This window comes from Grammomys surdaster, unplaced genomic scaffold (genome assembly GCF_004785775.1).
Source record: "Grammomys surdaster isolate TR1022 unplaced genomic scaffold, NIH_TR_1.0 263, whole genome shotgun sequence".
NCBI classification, from domain to species: Eukaryota; Metazoa; Chordata; class Mammalia; order Rodentia; family Muridae; genus Grammomys; species Grammomys surdaster.
In genome coordinates this window covers 907,569-933,412 of record NW_021604704.1, presented here as the reverse complement: position 1 = coordinate 933,412, position 25,844 = coordinate 907,569, and the positions used below count along the sequence as shown (strand labels likewise).

Here is a 25,844-nt window from a genome sequence, read left to right as displayed (position 1 = left end):
AAATGATTTTGTTAACTCAAAACAGCATAATGCTGTTATCTAAATTAATGGTTTTATTTTTAGATGATTTCCTTATTTACTATTGCATTATGAACTGTAGGGAAAATTTCCCTAATAGGTGTTGTTACAAAACAGTGACACAAGTAAGTCCCAAGGAATTCATATGGGTTGGAAAAGCATGTTCCCAGGCCAATCCAAAAGCTATTTGTTTTCTAGACGATTAAAGAAAGTTATTTTGGCAGCCTCCCCAGTTACTTAAAATACTATGATTGTCCTCACTTCCTTTTGGTTAACTAAAGTATGGAGGTATAAATAAGAAAACTTTCTTGATGTGCCAATCTGTAAGTGCCACTTGCTTATAAATTTAGCTCATCTTACAGTTTATGGGAGCCATAAGCTATCATGTCCTCTTAATAACATGCTATTATTATGAACATTGATACATAAAAGATGCGATTTCTCAAATGAACTTGAATATTTGGGAGTATGATTCCAGGAACATTGTGTTCTACTCAACACAAGTAATTTCTGCTATATCAGTCCTTCGGAGATTAAGGATATTTTGGAAAGATAGTATGGTTTTAGAATATATGTAGAAAACAAGTAATTTCTGCTATATCAGTCCTTCAGAGATTAAGGCTATTTTGGAAAGATAGTATGGTTTTAGAATATATGTAGAAAATGAACAGTTGTTACTCTGGATTTTTTTTTTAATTTCCTTTTATTTTTAAAAAGTAATAGTCATTTGGGAGTACTATTTTAGAGCCCCTACCTCATTCTCAGGTCATGAAGATGTTTTCTTGATGATAATTTGTTCTGCATTGAGAAACTGGTGAGAAACTATGGAGTCTACCCCCAGGCTTGTTTTCCTCACCCAAGAGCCAATCCCAGGAACCTCTTACTGTGTATTATTTTAGACATTCACACATGTCAAAGTAGTCTCCAGTTTTGTAATCTAGAAGTAGCCATTGATAAATAGGCCTCTTTGGGTGTGTGTGAGAAAGAAGGAACTTATTGCCTTATTGTTGCCAGTTCCTCACAACATATGTATGTTTTTGTAGCAGATTTATGTTTGCTGGAAAATGGAAACAGAAAAGCCAGAAACTGATAAAGATGAAACTAACCAATTGTTTACCTACTTAGTGCCTTTGTCATCATGTTAAACATTTACTTCTTTTAGACTGTGTATAGCTTTCATTATTAAGGAGACTGTTAGGATATTCTCCTCTCACCCTGTTCTTTGACCTTTTCTGGGTCTTGGTGTCTTTATGAAGGCCTGGATTGAGGTGCCCATAAGAGCTTATATAAGCACACTCAAATAGGTAGTGTTTTGTAAGGAGATTTTCATTAGGAATATGACACATATAATACTTCACTTAATGATTGATAAGAATATTTTTAAAGTACTTTTCTTTGCCAGGTGGTGTTCCACATCATTAATCCCAGCACTTGGGAAGCCAAGAGAGGTGAATAGCTAGCTGTTAATTCGAGGCTAGCCTGGTCATATCAAGTTCTAGGCCAGTGAAGGCTATATAGAGAGACCCTATCTTAAAAACATTTCTTTTCAAAAAAGAGATCAGTTTTTGGATATCACTATTCTTTGAGTATAAATTCATTTTATAGAGGAAGTATAGATTCTTTTGAGTTTTCAAATTAGAGAAGAACCAGCTTTTCCAAGGGCTTCCCAGATTCTCTCCTCTCCAGAACTATTGGTTTTGTCTTGTATAAAATGTTTCTATTTCTTTCAGAAAATATGTTCGCCTTTCTCAAAGACAGCCATGCTTCTTTGACAATCATACCCCTAGTACTTCTCTCTTTTTTGTATTTTTAATTTTAGAAAAAGGAGAGATACATGGAGGAGATTTGTAAGGTTCTTATGCGAGAATTCTCTTTATTCTATTGTGAAAGATTAAAATGCATCTATAATGAACCTATCTCCACATTCCATCAACCATATAGGAGTAAGGAAATACATTTTATGAAGAAAGGCTTCAGGGGAGGAAATTATACTATTTCTCAGCTATTGTCACTAGGATGGAAATATTAGTAGTCCTTGCCTCCACAGAGCTGATGGGAACATTACATGAGATAACGTACATGAAGAGTTCCAGCCACTACCAGGCATGGAGAAGCTTAATGAATGTTTGATGATGGTCATGACAGTGATAAAGGATTTGGAGTCTCAAAAAGTTGGATTGTAGCATTTCAACATAGCATTTTGTGATAAGAAATCAGATCACATAATCAACCAAGGTTATTTGAATTTACTAGAGGAAAGGAAATTTACTTCTTTGTCATCTAATGGATGCCAGGCATTCTTATTCACTTGTCAGGGTGGGGAGACTATGCACATACTGTCACGCCTTGTACCTCTGCCTTGATAGGATTTTTTTCTTGAACCTTTTTGAAAGGCTGACACAATTTTTAGTATTGTGCAGTGCATGACGTTGACTTTCTACAGATATTTATTAATCAAAAAATTAAATTTTCATGAGAAATTATACTAGCAGAAAAGATTTGTGCTTTATGAATATTGAGAATTCATTTATTTTTAACCATAATTGTCCCTTGATAGCTGTAGAAGATTGGTTTCAGGACTTCCTATGAAAACCAAGATCTGGGAATACTTAAGTGCTTAAATAAAGTCAAGTGTTATGTTCATATACTTTATTCATATTCTCCTGTGTGCTTTAAATAATATATAGATTGCTTATGATATCTGGCATATGTAAATGCTATCTAAATAATTGCTATAATCTTTTGTTGAAGGAATAATAACAATAAATAAATTTCTACATGCTAAGCATAACTTTTTTTTAATACTTTCTATCTGCAGTTGGTTGGATCTGCAGATTAAGAACCTGAGGAACCACTAAAGGAATTAAATTTGTAGATAGAACCTTATAATCAACCATTAGGTGTTTTTCTGAGAGTCCACCCTTTACTTACCCTTGTTTTGCTTAACATAATATGTGTCACACAAGAAAGTGAAATAAATGGTTTCTAAATATCAAGCTGTCATGACATTATAAGCTTTAGTACTAAGCCTAAAAAGCCAACTTGAGCTAATAAAGGGAGTTTATAAGGCTGGAACTTCACACTTCAGAATCTACACAAAACAGAACTCTGACAAGTTAGGGAAAGGATTTATGGTTTTTACAACAGGAAGCATCTGTTTGTTGTACTGTCTTGGGGAAGAGAATCTACATTCCATTCTCTTCTGTACTTGGATTATGATGAACTATGAGGTCAAATATTTCAAGAGTATATGATTAGCCAAGGTCAGATCACAAACTCATAGCTGGCCTAGATTGGAAGTTGGGAAGAGGAATCTAACCCTTCCTACCTATTTTAATGGCATCTGGGACTGTGATCCTTACATAATAATAACTACACAGAGGAGGGGTGGCAATTTCTCAAACAGAAATCAGGGTGCATCTAGAAAAGACAAATGGATGTTGAAAATTTAAACTGGTAAATGTCTATTGTTTCACACTGCTAAAAGTCTGATTCTTTACATTAAACATAGTAGTCTCGGCAGTGTTCATTTAGCCTGTGCAAACCTTTAAAGCTTGATCTGAGACCTGGCTTGTGTGTGTCTAACGATGGTCTTCCATTTACTCATGCTATCACTCACATATGGTCACCTTTCCAGGAAGGTTTAATAAGAATGTTATGGCTTCTGCATTTACATTAAATAAGCTTTATCATCATATACTTATTTGTTCAAGTAAGTAAAAATGAGTCAAAAGCTGTAATTTCGTATAAACTAAAAACAGCTAACACAACATTGGGGGAAATTCTAGTATTTTTTTTATTAAAATTAGGCCTGTTTAGGTGAAATATATTTAATTTCCTTCAAGGGGATGTTTTTGGTATGGTGGAAGATCTAGTTGCTTTGAAAATGGTTTAGTTGGAGTTGGAGGATGGCTCAGCAGGTATAGTGTTTTCTGTGCAAGCATGATGACCTAAGAACAGAGCCCCGGCACTTTTATAAAGGCCAGCCACTGTTAGTATGTGAATATGATTTCAGGCTACAGGTGCAAAAGCAGACAGATCCTAGAGCCAGTCTAGGCAAACTAGTGATCTCCAAATTTAGTAACAGACCCTGTCTCAAGAAAATAAGGTGTAGAGCATTACAGAAGATAGCCAAAGTTGACCTGACCTCCATATGTGTCCACACAGGCAAGTCTGCCTGCACATACTTGTGGATACACATACCATAATTTATACCCTCCTTCCATCCCTCCCTTCCCCTCCCCACTATCTCTGTCTCTGTCTGTCTGTGTCTCTGACTCTCTCACTCATACACACATATACACACAAAGAAAATGGTTTATCTTAATTGGTTTAAATGTTTTACTTATTTTTTGTAGTCCTAAGGGTGGAACACAAGGCCTGGTATATGCTAAGTAAACACTCTACCATTGAGTAACACCCCAGCCCTCTTCTCCCTTCTTATTTTTTAATTAATTCATTAATTAATTACTTTACATCACAGATCGAAGCTTCTCCTCACTCCTCTCCTTCCAGTCCCTCCCTCTCTTCCGCTCCCCCACAATCTCCAGTCACTTCCTCAGAAAATGGGAGGCCTCTAGTGGATATCAATCTGCCCTGGCATATCAAGTTACAATAGGACTAGGTGCAACTTCTCCTATTGTGGTTAGACAAGGCAGCCCAGTTAGGGGAAAGGAATCCAAAGGCAGTCAACAGAGTCTAAGACCGCTCCTGCTCCTCTTCCTGCTCTTGCTGTTAGGAGTCCCATCTGAAGATCAAGGTGCACAACTGTTACATATGTAGAGGGTCCTAGGTCTGCCCCTTGTACGCTTTCTGGTTGACAGTTCAGTCTCTATGGGCCCCTATGGTCCCAAGTTAGTTGATTCTGTAGGTTTCCTTTTTACTTTTAAGACAGAATCTCACTAAGTTGCTTAGGCTGGCTTTGCACTTGGAATCTTCCAGCTTCAATTTCCTGAGTTTATGGGATTACAAACCTGCATCATAGCCTGATTCTTGTAGTTTTAGAATGCCTTGTAACTTAAGTTTTATCCATTTCAAATAGATTCCCCTTCCTTTTATGTTTCAGGGGAAAACTTACCCGTTTCGTGGTGCATTTCCACCTGTGTGGAACCCCTTGGCATATTTGGATTACAACAACCTGTGGAGGACAATGGATGCAATGGGAAAAGAGGTAAAATGTGGGTTTGGTTTGCACAAAGCATATTGCTGAAGAATGAAACTGATCCTTGCAAGGTACAGGGGACATTGCTGGTTTGCACTGATGCATGCCCATTTCAATATATGCAGCAACTCTGCAACAGCTGGGATTTCCACTTCACAGATGGAGACAATGAATACCAAGTGTTTATATAATTTACTCAAAACCATGCAGCAAGGGAACCAGAATTCAAAACCACTCTTGCTTACATTACTGCATGTGTGCCTTCTTCTCTATACCTCTGAGCATATATATGAGACACATTTCTGCCAAATAGCTACTTACAGTTACATATCTACAATACCACTTTAAATAGTAAAGGAAGGAAGGACTTTCTGCTTCAGAGTTTATTTATTCTCAGGCTCTATAGCATTATTCTCTCAAATTTCAGTTGAGGGCCTAAAATGAGTGTGATCTTCCAATAATAATATTGATATTGATAATGATCATCACCATACCAATTACAAATAAATTTATACATGTTGTAATTATGATCACTGTTACTACTGTTGTTGACAATAAATAGCATTAAGGCATGAAGTCCAGATTCATCTCACCTCTCGATGGACTTCCAAGCCAAATACAGAGACCAAGAAACAAGTTTTTAAAGGTTCACATAAAGGCTTCTCTGAAAAGAGAGGTAGAGCAGTGGTTACTGTTCTTTTCACTCATGAGTGTTTCATTGCAGATTCCCGTTGATGCACCATGGCAAGCAAGACATGCTGAGGAATGGGACAAGATCACCATGAAAGATCTCATTGATAAAATCTGTTGGACAAAGTATATTTGACTGCTTACAATCTTATTTTAAAAATCTTCCCCTCTAATCCTTTGTAGCCTTGTCTTGAGTAGTAGTGCTGTTTTTAATGACTTATAGGGAAAGTTAAAAATTATAATAATCTTATGAGCTATATCAGATTTGAGCAAAAAATGAATAAAACCTTAAGCATGTGTATAGAGTAGAATACCTTTGGACAGAGGGTCAGATCTTCAATAAAAAATAGTTGAAATTGCCTACAAAAGCAGTTTGTAAACATATTTTTTAAAAATCAATCCCAAAGGCTAGAAAGATGGCTCAGAGGTTAAGAGTACTTATCTAGAGGCTATGAGTTCAGATTCCAGTCCCCATGTTGGAGAGCTTATAAATGCCTATAACTCCAGCACCAAGGGATCTGACCCTCTGTTTGGTCTTCAAGGACTCCTAACAAATGTGGCCCCTTCCCATATTAAAAAATGAAATAAAACAGGTTTATTAAACAATTTCCATATAGCTTTAAATATGAAACTAGTCTGAATGAATGAAAATATAAACCATATAATGATTTTAATTAGGATTTATTATTAGCATGGTAACTTACAGTTTACTACTACAATCATGACTTAATGATATAGATAGTTTCTAAGAATTATAATATCAGTCAATTTCATGGATAAATATTCAGAGTTTATATGAACTAAGATGACTAGTAAGCTATATGCTTTCGTGGAACTATTATCATCTATGTATCGGTTGTAGATCAAAATGCTATGTGGGACATGCTTATATTTATTTTTACTGTATTTGAATTGACACATATAATATTTACATACTTGTTGGCATATATTTATTCTAGGCCTACTATAAGAAAACACTGTTAGGCACTGGATGAGGAATAGTGGTGAATTTGTTAGTATTTAGCTTCTTCCCTCATGTAGTCTATATTCTTTTAGCCGGCAAGATGAATACTAAACACGTAATTACATAGTGCTAGCAGAGTACCTAACAAAGGGAATCTTAGTTGGTCTAAAAATAGAAAAATCATTTCCTGGTACAGCATCTGTTAAGCTGGGTAGCTAGGCTATCCACATTAGCAAATTCCAGATTCAATTTAGAGATACTGCCTCAATAAATGAAGTAGAGAGAAATCCACGAAAATACTTGTGTTTGATCTCTGCCCCTTGCATGGAGATGAGTTCACACACATCAAAACATACATATGCGCGCACACTACACACTTATATGCCAAGACAACAACAAACAGAATGTACAGTAGTGGTGAGGGGGAAGGAAGGGAGTATAAAAGTGGTGGGAGAACATGTTCTGGGTGGCCAAAGAGGTAAGATGGTATCTTCTAGGTATAGGCCAAGGTTGGGATAGGCTTGTCATTAGATAATGTAAGTAATATCTTCCAGTAATAAGCTATAGCAGCATTTGAGAGTGAGGAAAAGATAGTGTTACATGCTAACTTCCCAGGGAAGGATAAGGTGAAAAAATAGATAAAGTATGGACATGTCATTTCCTATGAATGACTCAAGAAACATGGTACGTTATAAGAATGACCTAAAAAGCATGAGGAAAGAGGATGTATGTATGCATTATTCTAGAACAGCATCTTTCAGGAATGGGATGTTGTTAGGATAGGAGAGAGTAAAATGTAGATGTAGTTGGGATGTTAGGAAATACTTAGAGAGAAGGGCTGCAGAAGGAAATGTTAAGGAATTATGTCTTCTATGTATAACCAAGATGGAAGGGGAGAGGTTCAGACCTATGAGCGATGTAAGGGAATAGTATCTTCTAGGCAGAGAAAAAGAAGGAGTAGCTTTTGGAAATGGCTTAAGAAGGGAAGAAAATTGGCACACTTGAACAAATAAGTGGCCAGTTTGGCGGGAGCATAGAGCAAGTAGTGTGAGGGGTATTTGAAGTCATGGGTTAAGCAGCCTGTGGTTTATCTACTGTCTACAGTCAAGGTTTGAGATGTTTCTCTATTTAGACCATTGAAGAATTTTTAATTTTTGTTTTATGTTGTTGTTTTTTAACTTTTTTTTTTTTAGTTTTTAGTTTAGTTTAGTTTTGTTTGTTCTTGATTCTGTGAAACAAGGTTTCATTGTGTAGACCAGCATGGTCTCTAACTTGCTATCCTCTTTCCTTTGCCTACTGCATGCTGAAATTCCAGGCCCTATTACCATGCTCAGCTTACCACTGAAGTGTTGTTAAAGTACTCATTGTATTTAGCATGGCAGAGGATATTAGAGGTGATGTAGGGTGATAATACAGGGAGATCATCACTTTCTCTCTCTAAGAGATTGTGCAGTAGCGTGGATCAGAGTAGAGTCTGAAGAGATGGGAATGTGAGGAAAGTCTTTAGGTAGGAAGTATACCTAATGATCAAGGAAATTGAGTCTTTAGATAGACCATATTTGGAGCTAAGCCACATTTCTTAACAGCAGAAGAAAACTTTTCTTTTTCTCGTAAGTTAACAAATGCTGTCCTATGGTGCTGAGACCATGAGATTTTGGTTCTTTTGTTTTTCCAAAATAGTAGAAACACTTTCTACTTGTGCTATCTTAAACTTTGTAAAGGTGCATTCCTCTGAGTTCTGTATGCATTTTTAATTATGTTGTTATTGATGTGTATGTGGCTGGTGTATACATTTCCCAACATGTATTGTCATGTGTAGAGGTCAGAGGATAACTTTCAGGACTTGGTTATCTGCTTCTTCCTATATGCATTGACATGTGATTTTCACTCTTATTCTGTGAACAGAACTGCTCGGGAATTTGCTTATCTTTTTGTGAACATTAATGTGACTTCTGAGCCTCATGAGGTATCTGCCCTGTGGTTCTTGTGGTATGTGAGGCAGTGTGGGGGCACCTCTCGGATATTTTCAGTCACCAATGGCGGCCAGGTATACATTGTCTGTTCTGAAACTAACTTGCCTAGAACAATTCTTGATAATTCCATCATTGTTTCTAATCATTTATGGTAGTAGAAAATGATCTAAAAATATGTCTGGAAATGATTCTTCCCTCAATTGGATATGCAAAGGATAGAGGTCTGGCATTGACATTCTTGGAGATTTACTAATTGGTGGCAAATGTTCCACCACTCTCCTTTTATAACTTTTCTTTTATGCCTACCTTCTCCAATAGGAACGGAAATTTGTAGGTGGATCTGGCCAAGTAAGTGAACAGATAATGGCCCTCCTTGGAGATAAAGTGAAGCTGAGCTCTCCTGTTACTTATATCGACCAAACAGATGACAACATCATTGTGGAAACACTGAATCATGAACACTATGAGGTAATCCATTATAGGCAAAAGAGTTTATGGTAAATAGGTTTTATGCCATTTGTAACTTCTAATTGTATGTGATCTAATCTGTAGTTTAATTAAATGTAGCATAAACCTACTTCAAGTCTTCCAAATTGGTAGACTTGGTTTACTTACTGCCCTAGTTTGCTTCTCTGTTGCTGTGATAAACACCACGAATGACCAAAAGTGACTTTGGGAAGTAAGGGTTTATTTGGCTTACAGATCTTGAGCACAGTCTATCTCTGAGAGAAGTCATTGCAAGAATTCAAACAGGAGCAGAGGCAGGAATTATACAGGAGTTCTGCTAATTGATTTGTTCCCAGTTTGCTTTCTTTTACTACTCAGGACCACCTGCACAAAGGTGACACCATCCACAATGGGTTGGATGGTCCCATATCAATCATTAATTATGAAAATGCTATAGAGACATGCCACAGGCCAGTCTGATGAAGAGAGCCCCTCAGTTGTGGGCCCCCCTTTCTCAGCTAACTCTAGCTGTGTCAAGTTGACAAAACTAACCAGCCCACCTACCTTTTTCTATTTTGTTGCTTCACAGTAGCTTGATTTTGGTAATTTTTTTTAAATGTTGCTTCATACCTTCTGCAAAGGCTATAGCTCATGTTTCAAGTAATATTTTGCATATTGTATTTCAGTGCAAATATGTAATTAGTGCCATCCCACCAGTTTTGACTGCCAAGATCCACTTTAAACCAGAGCTACCACCTGAGAGAAATCAGTTAATTCAGCGTCTTCCAATGGGGGCTGTCATCAAGTGCATGGTGTATTACAAAGAAGCCTTCTGGAAGAAAAAGGGTAGGTAGCTCTTATTTGTGTTTAAACTATGAAGTACGAAACCACATTTTAAGGATATTAACCAGAATATCCTGAATACAAAAAGATAAATGTATTCAAATTGGTAGAAAAATTATTAATATGTCTCTAAATTTCACAAAATTGCCTCAAGAATGACTGACAATAGGAGGAAAAGATGGAAGCAAGCAGTGGGAATATCAATTATAGGGCCACTGTCATTCATCTTGCTACTTATTCTTCATAAGCAGAATGAGACCAAGGGGCCCAGAGACCAGGGCTCTGCAGTAAGCTGTTCCTGAACTTCACCAGCTTATTGGCATTGATCTTTTAACATAAAATGATGATAAGGTTTTGTGATAAATGCTTACCAGGGTGTTATGAAATTAAATGAAACAGGATTTAGAATATAGGAGTTTATGCTTCCTGCTCATACTCAATACAATCCTTTTTACAACTTCCAGGGTTAATGGAAGTGAATCCTTTCAGTGTGTCCCATCTCATTCTCCATGTGTTCCTGCATGCAAGACCATTTTACCATTTTCCTCATCTTACCAGTTTGCTATGTATAAGTCATAGCCCTTTATAAAAAATGATAGATATGGGCCATTTTCCACATAAGGAATAGACATCTTTGTATTGTTGTGTGTATCTTTAACAAAAAAGGGTCTAGAGGTGGAATAAAGACAATAGTTTAAGATTTTCATTCCTCCTTAGTAATATAGTTTATATCCATCATATATATATATGTGTGTGTGTGTGTGTGTGTGTGTGTGTGTGTGTGTGTAATGTTGGTTACAATCTCTTAATTAATTTTCTCCTGCTTAAGACTATTGTGGCTGCATGATCATTGAAGATGAAGAGGCTCCAATTTCAATCACTCTGGATGATACTAAACCAGATGGATCACTGCCTGCCATCATGGGGTAAGTTAGAGCTGCAGTTTCCAATTTGTGTTGCTATAGGTACTAGCAAAGGATTTTCCTTTTTTTTTTAAATATTTTTTTCTGGAAATCATGACTAGGTATTTATTAAAATATACAATGCATTTATTTTGATGTGTTTAAGGTATTTCAATCCTCTTCAGCTCTAATGCTATGTTTATTTTTTTTATTTTTTTCCTTTTATTTATTTGTTTTAATTTTTTTTTAATTTTTTTTCTCAAATCATAATTAATTCACACAGGGGTATAAACACAGAAAGGCAGGATGTGGGGAAAGGAATGACACTGGAGTGTGGGTGTTCAGGGGGAATACAGCTATCTTCAGAACCGGGTATCAGCTGGGTGAAGGTTCAGGGGACAAGTCACTCTGACTCTGCCTATGACTCGCTTGTCCTTATCTAAGTTGGTGTTATCTGCCAAGGCTACCTATTTACAAGGTCTATGACTACTCAGGCTTGTAAATTTCCACAAAAGCTGCCTGTTGACATTAGCTTATAGTCATCTGTTTTAATATTTTTCCACTGAGACCCAAGACTTGGTGTTTGTGTACATGTATGACAGGCCTATTGCTGATTTTAGGCCTATGGCTGATTTTAGGCCTACAGTGTGTAAGCAGGGCTACCCCTGACATCTCCTCCCTTCTCTAAGTATAGACGGGCTGTGGCAATTCTAAACTTTCGAAGGTGGGGATAGAGGCCTGACCTCCAGTATTTGAAGGAGACCTTGTAATGGCTCTGGTCCCCCTGTCATTGACCAGTGAGGCATAAGGGCCATACCCATCCCGATGTCTTTTTCCTGGAGAGGGGATACTTTTGACATCAACCCCTATGCAGTCAGGCTTGTCCCTCATGGAACCCAGATAGATGTTTTTATCTTTTATTTATATTCCCTTGCAGTGCTTAGCCTTGCAGCCTAAGCAAGAATTCAGATCGCCTGACAGAGGGGGTTCTGGGTGGCCCCTCTCTGCTTGGTCTAGGGGCAGAAGTCCCCCCATTTAGGTTGGGTGGAGATGGGTTTTGGGAACACCCTGTATAAAGTAACAACCTCATCTTGAGTCTCATGGTCCTCCATAGCTAACTTATAATGTATCTGAGTAGGTTTTGCTACCAAATTATTTATCTGTTGTATCACAGAGTTAGTCCGCCTATTTGAGGGCCAGGGACCAGCAGAAAAAAACAAAAAGAACCCAAATAATGGTCCCAAGATGGGAGGAAATAGGATTGACAACCTTGGAGAGGCTCCAAATCAATTCTTGTACCGGCATTCATCTGTCTCTCTCTCTGATTTTTCTTAGGCTTCACTACCTATTTCATGCTCTCTTTAGCCCTCCTTAGGATTTTCCTTTATAATTAGGCACAAACAATGATAACTATAAACTATAACATGTTTCCATGTATTAAAATATCCATAGCAATGTTTTTATGTGCGATACAAGAATCCTGGAAAACTGCTAAGCTTGACATAGTTTTTAACTTTTGTCAAGCTATGTATTTCTTTCTTCTATAAAACTTACATGCTGAGGATTAGAGTGGATCAAGCAGCTAGACAGTCTGACAGATGGACAGTCAGACAAACGGATGGACAGTATGATAGTGTTGCCTACAGGCAGGATGTCTACAGTCATTCTGGAAAAAGAAGCACTTCACTCTGTAAAATCTAAATACGGTGTCTCTGGGAGTAATCTGCTTTCCAAATACTTGTTGCATAGCAAATATTAGTGTCAAGATAACAAGTAATAGTGCCAATATAAGATGAGGCAGGGCATAAATAGCCTATGGTTATTGTTTACCAGCAACACCTCTTTTATCTTTATAAGTGCATAGATAGTACCAACAGCCTACTGGGAACTAGTACTCCAGAAAAGGAAATGGGCCCTCACAAACGAAATGCTAAGGAGGGACACACTTTCCTAGTTGCCTACTTTTGTCCTTATAAAAAATCCTATACACACAAAAAGCCTTTTTATTGTATTGCACTATTACAAAAGAACACATGTTAATAGCAGTCAAGGAACTTTTAGGGACCAGTGGTTTCTGCTTTTGCTTTCTGGGAAATGTAGGCCTGCTTCCTGATGAGATAGGTAAGCTCAATAAAACATCACATCATGCCATTTTTGGAAAGTTACAGAGAAAAGGGGCAGACCCATGTGCCAAGGAACTTAGGAAGCTGGCTCTGCCTGGGATGCCGATAAAATGTTTTAAAACCACTTCTCTGGCTTATAATGTAAGAAAAAGCACTAAATTCCTGAGGCAGGCGGGGACTTAAAATATAATGACCGTGTATCCTGGATGTATCCTCTTCATCCTTAGTCTCACTGAGTAAGACAAGATCCAGGTACTTTAGCCAAATTGACAGATTGCTGTGGGCCAACAAAAGCAGATCAGAATGTAAGTTTCAGAATATTATAACAGTTCAGTTAGAGATGGAAGCACATCGATAGTCTTGCTTTGTAAATCTCATTTGTTATTATTAGTGTAACTATTTGAGGATTGAGGGGTTGAAAAGAATTAATTTTTGTTTTACTACTGTTGTTGTATTAGGGCAGTACCCTCCACTCTCCCTTTTTGTGTGTGTGTACAACACTGGTATTGAGCCTAGGGCCTGCTATATGCTAGGCAAATGTCTACTGTGTTTTTTATGTGCAACTTTAATATAGAGTCTCAGTAAGTTAGTAACAAAATTGGCTTTAAACTATACTGCTTCAGATTCCTGAGAAGCTGCAATTCCAGGACTGTACTAGCAGGCCCAACTAGAGAGCTTTCTTTCCCGTGCCTTCTCTTCTTCTCTGCTTCCCTCTCTCCCTTCTTTTCTTTCTTTTTTCCCTTTCTCTCTCTCTCTCTCTCTCTCTCTCTCTCTCTCTCTCTCTCTCTCTCTCTCTCTCTCTCTTTTCTTCCTTCCTTCCTTCCTTTCTTTCTTTCTTTCTTTCTTTCTTTCTTTCTTTCTCTCGGCAGGTTCTCATGTAGCTAGATTGGAGATGAACATGCTATATAGCTGAGACTAGCTAGCTATTAACTCCTGATTCTGTTGTTTCCATCACCTAAATGCTAGGATTACAGGTATATACCACTACATCAGACTTTGTGCTTTGAATAATGAATAATGAAAACCTCGAAGATAGATATATCACCTCCACTTTGTTCTTTGCATTTGACTGTAAGAGCCTCAAAACCAGAGGTGATAATTAACCAACATTGTGTTTATAATAACCATCACCTTTTAGAAACTATACATTAGAACTATCAAATACTTCCAGTACAACGCCAGCATGTTTGATTTCCCCAGTAAATGGTTAAATAAAATTGAACAATGTTTGTCTACAGTTTAAGTGATTATTATATTCCTAACTTGAGATTTGACAGAAATTTGAGGTCAAAGCCATACAAAATCAGCTGACTAATAATTTAATTTTTTATCAGCTCTGGGTAACTTTTAAAAAATATCTGTAAGTCTGAACTTACAGATTGTTGCATAAGCTTAAAATTTAACCAAAAACCATGAACTTTGAGTCATCATTGAAAGTGCTAATTCAAGCAAAATAATAATTTTATCCCATAAGGTTGAATAGTTCACATTTCAGTTTTTAATTCATTCCATTTTAAATATTAAGACACAAATGATGGATTTTATTGTGGAACTCCATCCACACTTTGTTTTGCAAATATTCCTCTTCCATTGTTCATTTCCATCCCCCAGCACCCCTCCTGCTGTCCCTTAGATAATATGCAACTGTCTGTGAAATCCCACCCTGTGTTAACATACTTTCCATCTTTGCTTCTCAAAACATTCTCTAATAGCAGTCCTAAAGGAGTTTCTGGTGATAATTGAGGAACACTTTAATTCAGAGCTGAGGAAAAAAGAAATACCCCCTTTAAGCCTTGATCTATCTGTCTATCTGATCTCTCTAGAACAAAATAAATATCATTTTTAACCATTTTAATGAGGAAGTAGTTTCATCACATTTTAGTTCATTTGGATTAAGAGTGGATATTAGAGAATGAATTTAGAGCTTTCAGCATAACACTAATCAAGTGCTTTACTATTGAGTTATGTCTCTACTCATCCCATGAATTTTTGTAGGATTTCTGTTTCTATTAATAGTATAAGTAAGGATTTCATCTCACAATCCAATTCTTTAAAATGTAATTGCTGTTAATATTAGTAACACAATAAACAGAATCTTTTTGATTAAAGTGAGCAGATAGATTATAGTTGAGTTTTACTAAGTTACTTTATTGGAGGGCAGTATTTAGTTAGTTACCAAGGAAGCTGAGTTAGAGATAGAGACACGGGTACAAGAGGTTTATTAGGGTGAAATTTAGGGATTACTGCCTTTGTGGGAGGGACCAGTTGGAGAATTGTATGTCAGTACTCAGCCAGCTCATGGAAATCTGGAAGCTGGAATGGTCCTTCACAGTCAAACTGAGACAAGGGAATGGGTACCTCAATCACCAAGTGTCAATTGCCTGTTAGGAGAGGCAGGGTATTGACAGAGGGACATATCTGCTGCTGAGTATAATTGCCCAGAGAAGGTTTTATCTGTGAGATAAGGGTACCAATTACTGGTTCTAAAGTGCATTTGGTATAGAGTGAGAGAAGTACCATGGTATCTATGATAGGCATGTATTAATAGTTGTCCAGTTTTTATTGACTGTCATTGCTGGGATAGTCATCTAATATAGTCTCAATATGTACAGCATTTAATTTTCTATAATATCAAATATGGTGTTAATTTTTAGAAGCAAAATATTGATCAAGAGGTTGGTTATCTGTTATTTAGGCTACAGAGTTTTGAAAGCAGAGAGAGCCAAAGATAGGATTACATTTGCCCTAGGAAAAGGGAAGGGCTGAGAGAATTCATTAATGCTAAATAGGTGGTAATGTACATTTAGCATGACTATAACTGACCATTCAAATGTGACTTCCTTCTCCAGCTTCATACTTGCCCGGAAAGCTGATCGACTTGCTAAACTACATAAAGACTTAAGGTAAACCATTTATACCTGAAAATCAATAATGGTTACCTATGCATTCTGTTTGTTGCACCAACAATAGTAATATTTTACAAGTATTCTTATCCTTAAAAGACAAATTTTTTTAAAAAATATTTTGTGATATTCTTCTTCGTCAAGTCAATGTCTATATACATATATTAATTTAGTTTTACATATTTGTGTTTATTTTATGTGGTTAAGAGCTAGGATTTTCCTAGAATACTTAGCTATATAGAGCCCCTGGGGCTTAATCACTTTTCTTAAGCACCTCACACTTCTCTCTCTGAACACTTACTTCACCAATACGATCACCGTGGTGATAAAGTTCTAATAAGGAAAAAACATGGTGTGTGTGTGTGTGTGTAGGCTTATGCACACCATAATACATGAATAGAGAATGGACAACAGTTTTGTGTCATCAGTTTTCGTCTACCTTGAAATGGGTTTCAGGAGTTGAATTCAAGTCCTCAGGTAAGTACCTTACCACTGAACCTAACCCTCACATGGGAATTTGGGAGGGTCACATACATTCATATCATAGTTGCTGACATATGACTGTGGCAAAGTCAAGAGTAGCAGATAACACATCCTTCTTTTCTTTTTTCATTATACCACACTAAGCCTGACATTTTCTTTTGGATTTTCTGCCTTTCCTTTCTATTAATAATAAAATAAATAGCAGACTGGAGGTGGACATTTGATTATGACTCCACACACTGGCTGAACTCTAAAGTTCTTGTAAGACAAAACCTTTACTGAAAATATCAATTATAAGACTAGTGGTTTTCAAAACTGACTGTGTCTAACTGTCCCTAAAGGTATTTGGAAAGTCTATTTTCTTGAGGCTTATAGAATATGACTCAGTAGGTCTGAAGTAGAGACTGAGGATTTATACTTTTGACCATCTGCTCAGGTGATTATGATGAATGGACAGATTTATATATTGTATCTATAAAAGAGATACTATAAGATAGTTTGCATGGTACCCATTTAGACTATAATTTTAAATATATTCTATTAATTTTTGAACCAAAGTAATCTAAATGCATTGTTCTGAGTGGAGAATATAGCTCAGTGGTAAAGCACATGTATTACATATGTGAAGTGCAATGTTCCATCCCTGTCACTCATACAAAAAAGTTTTTAATTTTTTTAGTATAACATCATTGCCTTCTATATATCCTCTAAAAGTTTTAATTTTAATGAAGGAAAGGGAATGGAAAGATAGTTTTCTGGCATACTTGTGAAAATTTGTCTTTGGTTCATTTAATAATATGAAATGCAAAAAATCACGTATTCATTATGTTTTTATTATTTATGATTAAAAGTGAAAGTACAATGAAGTTTAATTTTTAAGTTTAGCTCTACTTTAGTAAAGATTTTATTATATGTCCAGAAAATAAGTTAAATACATTAAGCATTGTAGAATACTGATTAGCATTTATCTTAGCATATTTATTGCTATGACAAGACACCATGACCAAAAAGCAACTGGGGAGAAAAGGGTTTATTTGGCATACACTCCATAACACTGTTCATCATTAAAGGAAGCCAAGACAGGAACTCAAGTAAGGTAGGACCCTGGAGGCAGGAGCTGATACAGAGGCCATTGAGGGGTGCTGCTTACTGGCTTGCTCCCCATGGCTTGCTCAGCTTGCTTTCTTATAGAACCCTGGACCACCAGCCCAGGAATGACACCACCCACCATGGGCTGGGTCCTTTCCTATTGATCACTCATTGAGAAAATGCCTTATAGGTGATTCTTATGGAGGTATTTCCTCAAGGGAGGCTCCTTTCTGGTGATAACTCCAGCTTGTGTCAAGTTGACACAGAACTAGCCACTACAGAAATATTCTTACTTGTCTTGGCAATATTCTTAACTAACTACAATATTCAGTCTTGACTGAATTACTGCTTAGAATCGTTTGTAACGCAATAATCTGCCATCTTTTTGTGGCGTAGAAAGAGAATGTCATACTAGACTGAGCATAAAATTTGACTCAACACATATTGAGCATCTACTATAGACAAAATGCTCAACAGAGTAAAAGTTTGCCTTCCCATTACTTAACTGAATGATAGAGAAGGAATGTGCAGTTCACTGAGCTTTGGCTTCAACTTGTCTTTCTTTTTTTTTTGTTTTTTGGTTTTTTTTTTTTCAAGACAGGGTTTCTCTGTGTAGCCCTGGCTGTCCTGGAACTCACTCTGTAGACCAGGCTGGCCTCGAACTCAGAAATCCACCTGTCTCTGCCTCCCAAGTGCTGGGATCAAAGGCGTGTGTGTGCCACCACCGCCCGGCTTTTTTTTTTTTTTTAGCTTCAACTTTTCAATGGAGAGTTTAGATTAGACAGAGAAAGCAAGTAAGCAGTAGTCCTGAGACTTCTTCCTGTGTGTTAGAGGTTTTAATCAAGAATTTTCTAACTGTCCTAGAATTAATATAATCCATTTTATATTATATGATGTCATTCATGAGTGACAATTGTCTCCTTTAAAGCCTTGAATACCAATAGGTAACATTTATAATCTCACTTCTTGACGGAACTTTTTGTACTTATGTGATAGTTCTAAGAGTTATAGCAAAAGTGTATGCATGACAATAGCAAGAGTGATAAGCTTACATTTTCTTCATTATTTAGAGAAAATAGGCTTATGTTTTAAAAATGTTTTCTGGTGAAATTTACGATATAAAACTTCTATATTTTTATATCTTCTATTATTACTAAGCTTGATTGTTGTATCTACAAGTACACTCACACATGTATACTTTTAACTATTTGTCTCATCTGGTCTGAATGCTCGTTTTATGAATTTGAATTACATCTTTTACCTCTTTTTCATAAAAATTGCTTTGACTGCTCATTAGCCTTTACCAAATATTTCAGAGCCATTTTCACGTGTTTAATCTACATAAAAACTGGAAAGAGTAAATGTAAATCATATATATTCAATAATTGAGATAGGCCCATTAATTTAGAAGATAGGTATTTTAAATTTTTCACCAGGAATAGTTGTGAGTTTAACATATATTTTCTTCCAAGAAGAGATTAGCCAGGCATGGTAAAATATATATAATCCCAGTGCTCAGGAGGTTGAGGCAAGGAAATCATAAGTTTGAAACCACTGTCATCTGTATAGCAGTTCCAGGCTATACATAGTGAGACCTTGTCTATTTTAAAAACAGAAATTCTGTTGATTCCTCATCAAATTACCATGTTGAGGCATATAATGTTAATCAGCATGCAGAAATCCACTAATCATATAAGATGACTCTAGAGATTTATTGACTATTTGTTTTATAGTTATAGAAGGCCATTGAATTTCCTTTTCAAGTACCCTAGAACAGAATGCCTTTATTATATGTCCATCAATTATGACTTCTTTAACATGTTTTTATTCTTCTCTGTAGGAAGAAGAAAATCTGTGAGCTGTATGCCAAAGTTCTGGGATCTGAAGAAGCTTTATATGTAAGAACTCTCAGTCTCTAACAGGCTTTGTTCTATTGTCTTAAATTGGTAAATTAAAGCAAGTTCTGGTTCCTTGGAAGTCTTAAGCAGAGAATAGAAAGGAGTGTGCTTATTTAGAGGATTACTTTCAGCAACCCAAAGGCATTAAAAACTAGTGTTCTTTACGTGGAACTTGTGATATGGTATTACTTTGGGCTTTTTAAATGCTCACTAGATAATAGGCATTCAACTGTAGTAAGCGACTTGGAGCCACAATCATTATATCATGGGTCACTGATATTGGTCTGCAGGACAGAGATCCTGTGCTTTTGACATTATCAAGTGACTGCTATAAAACAAAACCCCAGGTATGTCATCCTGCATTGCTGAAGGCATCATGATATATATTTGACACACCAGACTTAATCTTTGTCCAGGTTAAAGGCATACTAGTTTATTTTCCCACAAGGAGACTCAATTCATGTCTCATTTGGTACTATCAGGATTTTTACACTGATTCTGAAAGCAGTGAGAACAAATGTTTCCGAAGAGCCCACCAATCGCTGAGGACTTTTTCTGTGGACTATTGTTTGAACTGTGCTAATAATAAACATTTAGAATGTGGTAGGGAAGTCTTGGAAGACTCTCATGTTCACCAGTGACCACTTTCATCTTAATTGTTTCCTTTAAGGAGTATTTTTATTATGTAGTTTTTCTGTTTAAGGAAAATATTTGTAAATATGCTCTGTGCTTCTCTTCTTGTTCCCCTCACCCTACCCTTGTCAGTAATCCCTGTGTAAATTGAAAAACAGTCCATTGTCTTAGACACACCAGAGTTGGAGAAAAACTTTCTAAAAACTAATTGTCAGTAGGGTTTCCCAAAGATTTAGCTCTAATCTTTAGAATCTGTATGAATGAGAGTATCCTCTCTCCCAAGTATTGGTATATTTCTTGACTCCCTTAAGAAAAAGGTTGAAAAAAAATCAGCATCTTCAGTGTCTTTATTGTACAATGTACTCTTTTCTTTCTTACAATATCAGGGATCAAAGTTTGGGGCCCTGGGCATGCTAGGAAAGTGCTCTACCACACAGCTTCATCTTCAGACTGCTTTCTTTCCCTCTCACTCCCTCCTACTCCTCCCTCTTTTCCTTTCCTTTCTTCATTTCTTATTTATTTTTGATGTAATGGAGCTCAGACTCAGAGCCTGGCACATGTGTACCACTGAGTTCCATCCCCACTTTATGCTTTAAATAGAAGCTTTTTGTTAATAAAATATATACGAACCTTCACTGTTAGCTGGTAACAGTTCCATTTTTATTTTCTTTTGGAATTCCCTCACCATTGAACTACAGCCAGTCCATTATGAAGAGAAGAACTGGTGTGAGGAGCAGTATTCCGGGGGCTGCTACACAGCCTACTTCCCTCCTGGTATCATGACCCAGTATGGAAGGTACTACTTAATCACTACACCAACTCATCCAGGGCTGGCACACATTTAGACAATCTACATTGAATAAGACTGTGGAAATAGGCAGTGTTATTCATTGTAATCCCAGAAAAATAGTCAGCTTGTAACTTGGTAGATGTCCCCAGTAAAATGGATGTCAACACAAAGAGCAGTAGCAGTGTACTAGGTAGAACTGCAATTGTCAGCACACTTATGAGATGAGGACAACTACATTGTCTCAGGAAGCCTTTTGAGCTTCACTCAACATTTAGTCTTACAGGGCTACCCTATACTCTGGTACTAGTATACACAGAAGGACACTGGCTGCATGTGTCCAATACATATGTGTTGTCAACAGAGGAGCATCAGATATTCCTCTTCATAGCAAAGAATTCTCAGTGTATACAGCTGAGGTTGCAGGAGATGAGATCTACGTGGCCTGGGAGTCTACCTCTACTTAGAAACACCTTGTTTCACATACGTTACTTCTTTGCTCTATAGGCATAGGATCTAGTATCCCACTTGCTCAGTTTCAAGTGATAGAATACAGGAAGAAGCTTAAAATGATAGCATTCTACCAGGCATTTACAGTCCCTTCATAATTCTCCCCATCTGGATATAGTTACTACTGTGGGGTTGGGAAGAAGTGACTTGTTCACCAAATAGTGTAGTATCTGGTCACATCACACCTTTGTCAAGTTTCTAGAGGACCAAATCTAGAATGTTAGTGTTGGGTTACATCTATCCATAGAGAAAGAAGCAGGATTTGTTTACCTGTAGTTTGAAAAGCTTGTTGTTTACCTTTTGCTTCCTTAAGAGAGTCAAACAGCTATTGTTAGTAATAATAAGATTGAACAATGGACCTATTTCTAGAGTCTCAGTACAGGTCTAGATAATATAAATAGAATCAATGGGAAATTAGGCACAAGATTCTTGAATTGGAAAAAGGAATGCCAATGGGTTGAGATGAAGGCTTTTGGCTGCAATGTACAGTTGGGGGGAGCCACAGAAATGGCTCAGGCATGGAGTAGATAACACCAAGCAGGTTGGGGTAGAGAGTTGCCCATTGAGTCTATCCCTTCCTAGGCACTATATATCAGAATTGTCTTATAGGAAGAACCTATTTGCTCACGCTTAGCTATTTCCATAAATTTTCAGAGAAAATTACAGATTATATTATTTCAGGACTACTTACTCATAGACTTCCTGGGGTCTCTCTTCTGCCAGAAATGACAGTTTCTGTATCTTCCCCCTTGCCATTACAGTCTTTTTTGATGTCCTGAAAAATGCTTCATAGCCCGAATCTGTGGATGTGTGTGTATTATCTTGAATAGAAGCTGATATGATGAATAAAATGGCCTACAAATAGGAAATATAACTGAGATGTTGAATTCATGTTCTCACAGGCTGACTTGCTGGCAGAAAATAGGTCAGCATCCTCTTTACTGGTGAATAAACTTAGTCTGCTTCCCCCAGGTTCAGATCCTTGTGCATGGTCCAGGAAACAAAGAACTGCATTTTACTTTGGGATGAGACACACTGGCATTTCCTCTTTGATTAGTTTCCCTTCCTTTTGTGGAGTAGATGAAGGTAGAGAGTGATTGGCTAGTTTCCCCTCAGCACCTTCCCATGTAACTGTGTGACCTCTTCTTTTCCTTCAAGGGTGATTCGCCAGCCAGTAGGCAGGATTTACTTTGCAGGCACAGAGACAGCAACACAGTGGAGTGGCTACATGGAAGGAGCAGTTGAAGCTGGAGAACGGGCAGCTAGAGAGGTAAGGAGGGAGTCTAATGTGTACTCCCTTTTCAGTTGTAATTTCATCATGGGCAGCAGTGCTGGGAATTGAACAGAAGGCATCATGCATGATAGGCATGGGTGGGTTATTTCAGTGAGCTATAGCTCCAGCCCTGTGGAAGCATTTTTGTCATCTGATCTTTCTGGTTCTTCATTTTATCTTTATATGGATATATAGAAAGAAACTGGATATTTGGGCTTTTTCATTGGCACAATTGTGCACATTTGTGGACTACACAAATATTTTGGTGCCTGTGTATAATATACAATGATCAAATCAAGATAATTAGCATCTCCTTCACATCAGACCTGTATTATTTCTTTGAAATATTCAAATCCTTTCTTCTAGCTCTTTGGAATTACATAGTAAATTGTGATTATCTTCAGTGACCCTATATTGCTATAAAGTGTTAGAATTTATTCCTCCAAATGAATTATATTGTGGTATTTATAATCCAGTCTCAATAGCTTTACTCCCTGTTACCTTGCTTAGCTTCTGGTACCCTCTGTTCTTTCCTACTCCTATAGGATTTACTTATTTTCCTTCTGCATATAATGGATAGCATGTATTATTTGTCTTTCTAGGCAATTTCTATGGCAGATTTCATTTATGGTTGTGTTGTCCTCTAAAGTCGTCCATGTTGTCACATTGACAGGATTTCATTCTTATTTAAAGCTGAATAATGTTCCATTATATGTGAATAACAAATTTACTTTATTCATCCATGCATCTAATTCTTGACATTGATAGTCTATGTATGCATTTCTCTGTCACCCACCTGTGGGTTCATCAATGTTTAATATGATTTTGAATCTGTCAAAAGTATATAATGTCACAGTATAATGCTGTCGTCACTATGCTGTCGTCACTTTTCTTTCAGGTCTTGAATGCTCTAGGAAAAGTTGCCAAGAAGGATATATGGGTTCAAGAGCCTGAGTCCAAGGTAAGTTTGGGTACTCCATCTCTATAGATGGACTACAGCACATACTCCATCTCTATAGATGGACTACAGCACATACTCCATCTCTATAGATGGACTACAGCACATACTCCATCTCTATAGATGGACTACAGCACATACTCCATCTCTATCATCAACTACAGCACATAAAAATTGCACTGCCCTTCATTCAGCCTCTGCTTTTACTATAGTTGCAACTGTCTTGGGATAGAAATACATACTACTACAGATAGGCTTTGTTTCTTCTAGCTATAGCAAGAATTTCTATTAATGATCTATGTTCATCTATTTAGGATGTTCCAGCCCTTGAAATTACCTCCACCTTCTTAGAGAGGAACCTGCCTTCCGTACCTGGTCTGCTCAAGATCACTGGGTTTTCCACTTCTGTGGCTCTTCTCTGCTTTGTATTGTACAAGTTTAAACAGTCCCGATTCTGAAGTTTTCACCCTCAGACCTCCTGCTTGATCATCCTTAGCAAGATCAGCATGTAAAGGAAAGTGTGGATGAATTACAGCCTGTGTTTTGGGCCATTTAAGTGCACTTGATTTAACCCTCATCAGTTTAATTTCAGTCTTTGTAAAGTGATAACAGTCCAATGAATCACCTAGCTAATTTCCCTAAGAACAAGTTTCATCCTGTTTGTTAGACTAATTTGTATTGGTCGATAGAATAAAATGTTGAGTGCTTAATTTCAAAAGGTGAAGTACTTATGAGGAATAATTTTTGGGTTCTGTTTTTTTTTCTTTTTGCCTTTAATACAAAATAGCTAATGGTTTCAGAAATAAAATACTTGACTCACTGTGACTTTTTGTGTAGCATCCAAGGTATAAGGTGTATAGAGGAAAATAGTGGCTAAACTGTTCCCTAGGTATCCTCACTGACTAGTTCCATGTGAAATACACTGCAATAGGCACTTCTTCTCTGAACTGTATCTAGACATGCATTGATCCTTGTCAGTAACATTCTGGGCTGATTTAAGGAAAGTAACATTATTTTAATGTGGTCTATGTCTGTCTGATCATAGAATTAGATCTCAGCCTACTACCTGTGTCTTCAACATGGCAAAATATTTGTGTTAGTTAATAATATACCATTTTCTCTCAAGTGCCAAAGGACATATGAAATTTTCTCTATTGTTATTTGTTGATACAGTCAAATACAGAAATGAAATTAGGGCTCTATGTGATAACATGACTTGCTTTCATTTTTAGGTTTTATAACAGACATTAAATTGAATGATTTTTTTTTCTTTTTTTTCTTTTTTTTTTCTTTTTTTTTTTTATTGGATGATTTATTTACATTTCCTATGTTGTCCCCTTACCCCATCCCCCACCACCCCCTCGGAACCCCCAATCCCCTCGCCCCTCCTCCTTCTTCTCTGTGGATGTAACCTCTATCTACACCCCCCCACTCCCACCTCCCCACCCTCAAAATTCCCACCCCCTGGGGCATCCAGCCTTCATGAGGTCAAGGTTCTCTTCTTCCACCTATGCCCAGCAGGGCCCTCCACTTTTACATATTCAGCTGAAGCCCTGGATCCCCCCCTAAGTGCTCCCAGGCTGGTGGTTTAGACCCTGGGAGCTGTGGTTGGTTGGTATTGTTGCTCTCCTCATGGTGCCACAAACCCTTTCAGCTCCTTCAGTCTTCACTCTAACTCCTCTAATGAGAACCCCATGATCAGTTCAATGGCTAGTTGTGAGCATCTGCCTCTGAATATGTCTGACTCTTGAAGGCCTCTGAGGAGATATCCATATCAGGCTCTTATCAGCATGCACTTCCTGTCTTCCACATCAGCATCTACCTTTGGTGATTGCACATGGGATAGATACTCAGGTGGGGTGGTCTTGAGACGGCCCCTCCTTCAGTTTCTGTCCCTCACTTTGTCTCCATATTTGCTCCCTTGAGTATTTTGTTGCTCCTTCTAAGAAGGACCGAATCACCCTCACTTGGTCTTCCTTCTTTATGGACTTCATATTATGTTTTACAGTGCTTTTCAGCTGGAATCTAGCAACTTACTTGGACATTATATACAAAATAATGAAATATGGGTGGCAGCTTGGTACAAGTGTTTATGATTTAAACTAAACACACTCACTAACTGAAACGTCACATCTAACCTGCATTCAGTGTATTCAGATTTATAGTAGTTGTCTTTAGCACTGGAAGTA

At 37.2% G+C, this 25,844-nt stretch overlaps 1 protein-coding gene across 1 annotated transcript in view; it reads left to right on the top strand.

The window, feature by feature from the left end:
• Maoa (monoamine oxidase A) overlaps positions 1–24,480 on the top strand; it is a 57,908-nt gene extending 33,428 nt beyond the window's left edge. The window contains exons 4-15 of the mRNA XM_028776021.1: positions 5,084–5,188; positions 5,904–5,995; positions 8,739–8,880; positions 9,125–9,274; positions 9,940–10,099; positions 10,926–11,022; positions 15,971–16,024; positions 19,437–19,494; positions 20,826–20,923; positions 22,583–22,694; positions 23,596–23,658; positions 23,970–24,480. Of these exons, the coding sequence (XP_028631854.1) occupies positions 5,084–5,188; positions 5,904–5,995; positions 8,739–8,880; positions 9,125–9,274; positions 9,940–10,099; positions 10,926–11,022; positions 15,971–16,024; positions 19,437–19,494; positions 20,826–20,923; positions 22,583–22,694; positions 23,596–23,658; positions 23,970–24,113 (1,275 nt within the window). The 3' untranslated portion in view covers positions 24,114–24,480. The remainder of the gene's footprint in view (positions 1–5,083; positions 5,189–5,903; positions 5,996–8,738; positions 8,881–9,124; positions 9,275–9,939; positions 10,100–10,925; positions 11,023–15,970; positions 16,025–19,436; positions 19,495–20,825; positions 20,924–22,582; positions 22,695–23,595; positions 23,659–23,969) is intronic.
• Positions 24,481–25,844: the final 1,364 nt, after the last annotated feature.